Source organism: Cryptotermes secundus, unplaced genomic scaffold (assembly GCF_002891405.2).
Source record: "Cryptotermes secundus unplaced genomic scaffold, Csec_1.0 scaffold979, whole genome shotgun sequence".
Taxonomy (NCBI): domain Eukaryota; kingdom Metazoa; phylum Arthropoda; class Insecta; order Blattodea; family Kalotermitidae; genus Cryptotermes; species Cryptotermes secundus.
The window spans coordinates 780,098-782,963 of NW_019736411.1; the positions used below are offsets into that span (position 1 = coordinate 780,098).

Here is a 2,866-nt window from a genome sequence, read left to right on the forward strand (position 1 = left end):
GTTTCCTTTCTCGATCATGTAATAAGTCTGGTAACTGTAAGATCATAAATATAACTATAATTAATTAAGTTGTCATTGTGTATTCGTATCTGCAACCGGTCATGGTAGCTGAGCGGTCTAAGGCATGTACTGTCTTCGTTGGCTTGGAAACCGGGATCGTGGGTTCGAATCCCACTCAGGGCATTGATGTTTAGTTTGTGTGTGCGTTTTTCTGTCTTTGTGTACAGGTAGAGGCCTTACGACGAGCTGATCACCCGCCCAAGGAGTCCTACCGAATGTGTAAGATCTAGAAAAACCGAAGTGAACGAAGAAGTTCATGGAGGTAGGCCTAGGCCCACTGGGGCTGTAGGACCAAGGAAAAAAAATCGTATCTGCAAGCTTTGAAGCTGTTAGGCTCCTTTGTGCAATCTTCTGTAAAGCACGATGTTGTTTTTTAATTATTGTTATCAAAACAACATTTAAGGAAGAAAGTCATCTTCTGGGAGCTGGCGCCGTGTATTCTTGGTTTTAACAGACGTTTAGGAGGAACTCCCCTGCGAGTGCGGCAAGGTCTGCATTGGGCAAACGGGCCGTTCTGTGGACACCAGGTTGAAAGAACATCAACGGCATTTACGCCTAGAACATCCGGACAAGTCAGCCGTAGCTGAACACAGCATCGAGCTAGACCACCGTATCCAGTTTCACAAAACCGCCATACTCACCTGTAAGGGCCGTTACCTGGATCGCATCATCATGGAGGCCATTGAGATCGAGCTCCATCCGAACAACATGAACAAGGAAACAGGGTTTTGTCTCAACAAGTCATGGAAACCTCTCATCTCTTCCCTCAAGAGAACTCCACAGAGCCACCCCAGTTCTTCTTCATGTCATTGACGTCAGTAGCCTGTCCCATGTTAATCATGTCATTGACGTCAGTAGCCTGTGCCCAGTTCATGTCATTGACGTCAGTAGCCTGTCCCCAGCCAACCGGTTCTTCTTGTTTATCGGCCACCTCCCTGCCATTGACCTCCAAGTTGCCGGGATTCACTGGCCGGTATTCCCCCCTTTCGCCCCCAGACCAAATATGGCCTTAATAACTGTTCACTCTTCCCATTGGTCCTCTCTCCCAAACCACCCTTGCCTACTTCATATATAAACTAGCGCTTTTCACTTCCCAATCATTGCAGCTACTGCTCTCTGTACTCGCAATGCTATTCAACTGCCCTGAAGATGGAGGCGATATGTTCCTCCGAAACGTCGGTTAAAACCGAGAATACACGGCGCCAGATCCCAGAAGACGACTTTCTTCATAGTCATCGCTGTGAAAACCTCAAAACTAACATTTAAGGAAGTTCTACAATCTGTAAGATTTGAAGTTTGACAGCCCTGGTTATGAAGAGTGCTATATTCTGGAATGTAACGCCGTGTTGTCTGTTGAAAGTCAACCGAAATTTCGGAGGAACATGTAGATTTCATCTTCAATAGACTCTGCTTGTCATCTGATTTCACACTAGTTTCTTGCTCTGGCTTATTCTTCAACCTTGAAAATGTTGGTTGACTTTCATCGGACTGCATGGCTCTATATCACAGAAGACAGAACTTCTCAAGTACTAGTATAGTATGTAGGTAACTAAATGCGATCAAAATTATTTGTTCAGAAAATAATCTTTCGTACATTTTTTGATTAAATATTTTCACTAGATTTTTTCTACAAATCATCACCAATTATCAGTTTTAATGAACCTCAGTTTAAGCAAACTCAGCTTATTTTAATAAGATCAATAAATGATTAAGTAATATTACATAACACAAAAATAAATTAACTATCAACTCAGTCTACAAATAGCCCCTTTCTCCAAGGCACTGGCGAATTCTCAATTGAGGGCAAACTTGGAATTCTCATCGTAATCGAACTCAAATAATGCTGCACCAAACGAGTAAGAGAGCGGGCCACAAACACATACAGGACAACATCAAAGAACCCTCTTCTCGAGAACGCCAATGTGGCACACGTTCGGCCCCCGTCAAAAGAAATGATACGGGGGACGACACGAGCCAGCTTGGTTTACGAATTCCAATAGAATCTTAACAAATTAACTAAAAATAATTTAATGTATTGGAACAGCCGCTGTAGTTGTAAATCTTTAGGTTTTACAGCCAATTATATATTACTTATATTGTGTGTATATATTTTAACTTTTAGAACATGTACTGTAATAGTGGTTTCTAACTGTATTGATGTAAAGGTGTCCATCTGAAGATGGTATCTGAAGGCCGAAACATGCAAGGACATGAATAATTGAAATAAGAAAATCTTAACCAGTCACATTGGACGGAACTATTACACTTTTTGAGAATATTAGTGTGACGGACAAGACTGAAACAAATCAAATTTTTAATTATACTTTAATTATGTAACTAACCTCTTTTAAAATATTTATCTTTTATTATATATTGGTATATTGTCGAAAATCCAATACTGCACTTAATTATATAATATGTAATTCAATAACTTAAGAACACCTTAATTGTGTATTTGCCTGATGGCTTTCTAAAAACCGAAACATGTAGCAAAATACTGTTAAACGTCAACTGTTTTGTTGTTGTGTTGAGAAGGATTTTAATAAAGATATTTATATATTAAAACAACAGATTGCATCAATTGAAAATTATAGAGTATAAATTCTTCAGTTCTCTTTTAGCAGGTAAGGCAGGATTTATGGATCACGTTTCGAAGACACAGAGGCTGTAAAACGAAAATCAGACACATTGAAATCCCATCTGTCGGAAGAGTAGCACTTAAACCAATCCGACGTGACATGAAACCAACCAGCCAATCAGCGAACCAAAAAATCCATATGGAGGTAGAATGTCTATCCACTAGAGG

General features: G+C 40.1%; 1 protein-coding gene across 3 annotated transcripts in view; it reads right to left on the minus strand.

Annotated features, from left to right (window-relative positions):
* Positions 1–2,866, minus strand: part of LOC111869945 (opioid-binding protein/cell adhesion molecule homolog) — a 162,514-nt gene that overhangs the window by 88,751 nt on the left and 70,897 nt on the right. Inside the window, exon 1 of one of the 3 annotated variants that reach the window (XM_023861842.2) lies at positions 702–808. The exons of the other annotated variants lie outside the window; for them this stretch is intronic. Within the exon in view, the coding sequence (XP_023717610.1) occupies positions 702–759 (58 nt within the window). The 5' untranslated portion in view covers positions 760–808. Of the gene's footprint in view, positions 1–701; positions 809–2,866 lie in introns of those variants that run through there. 3 annotated transcript variants of the gene reach the window in all.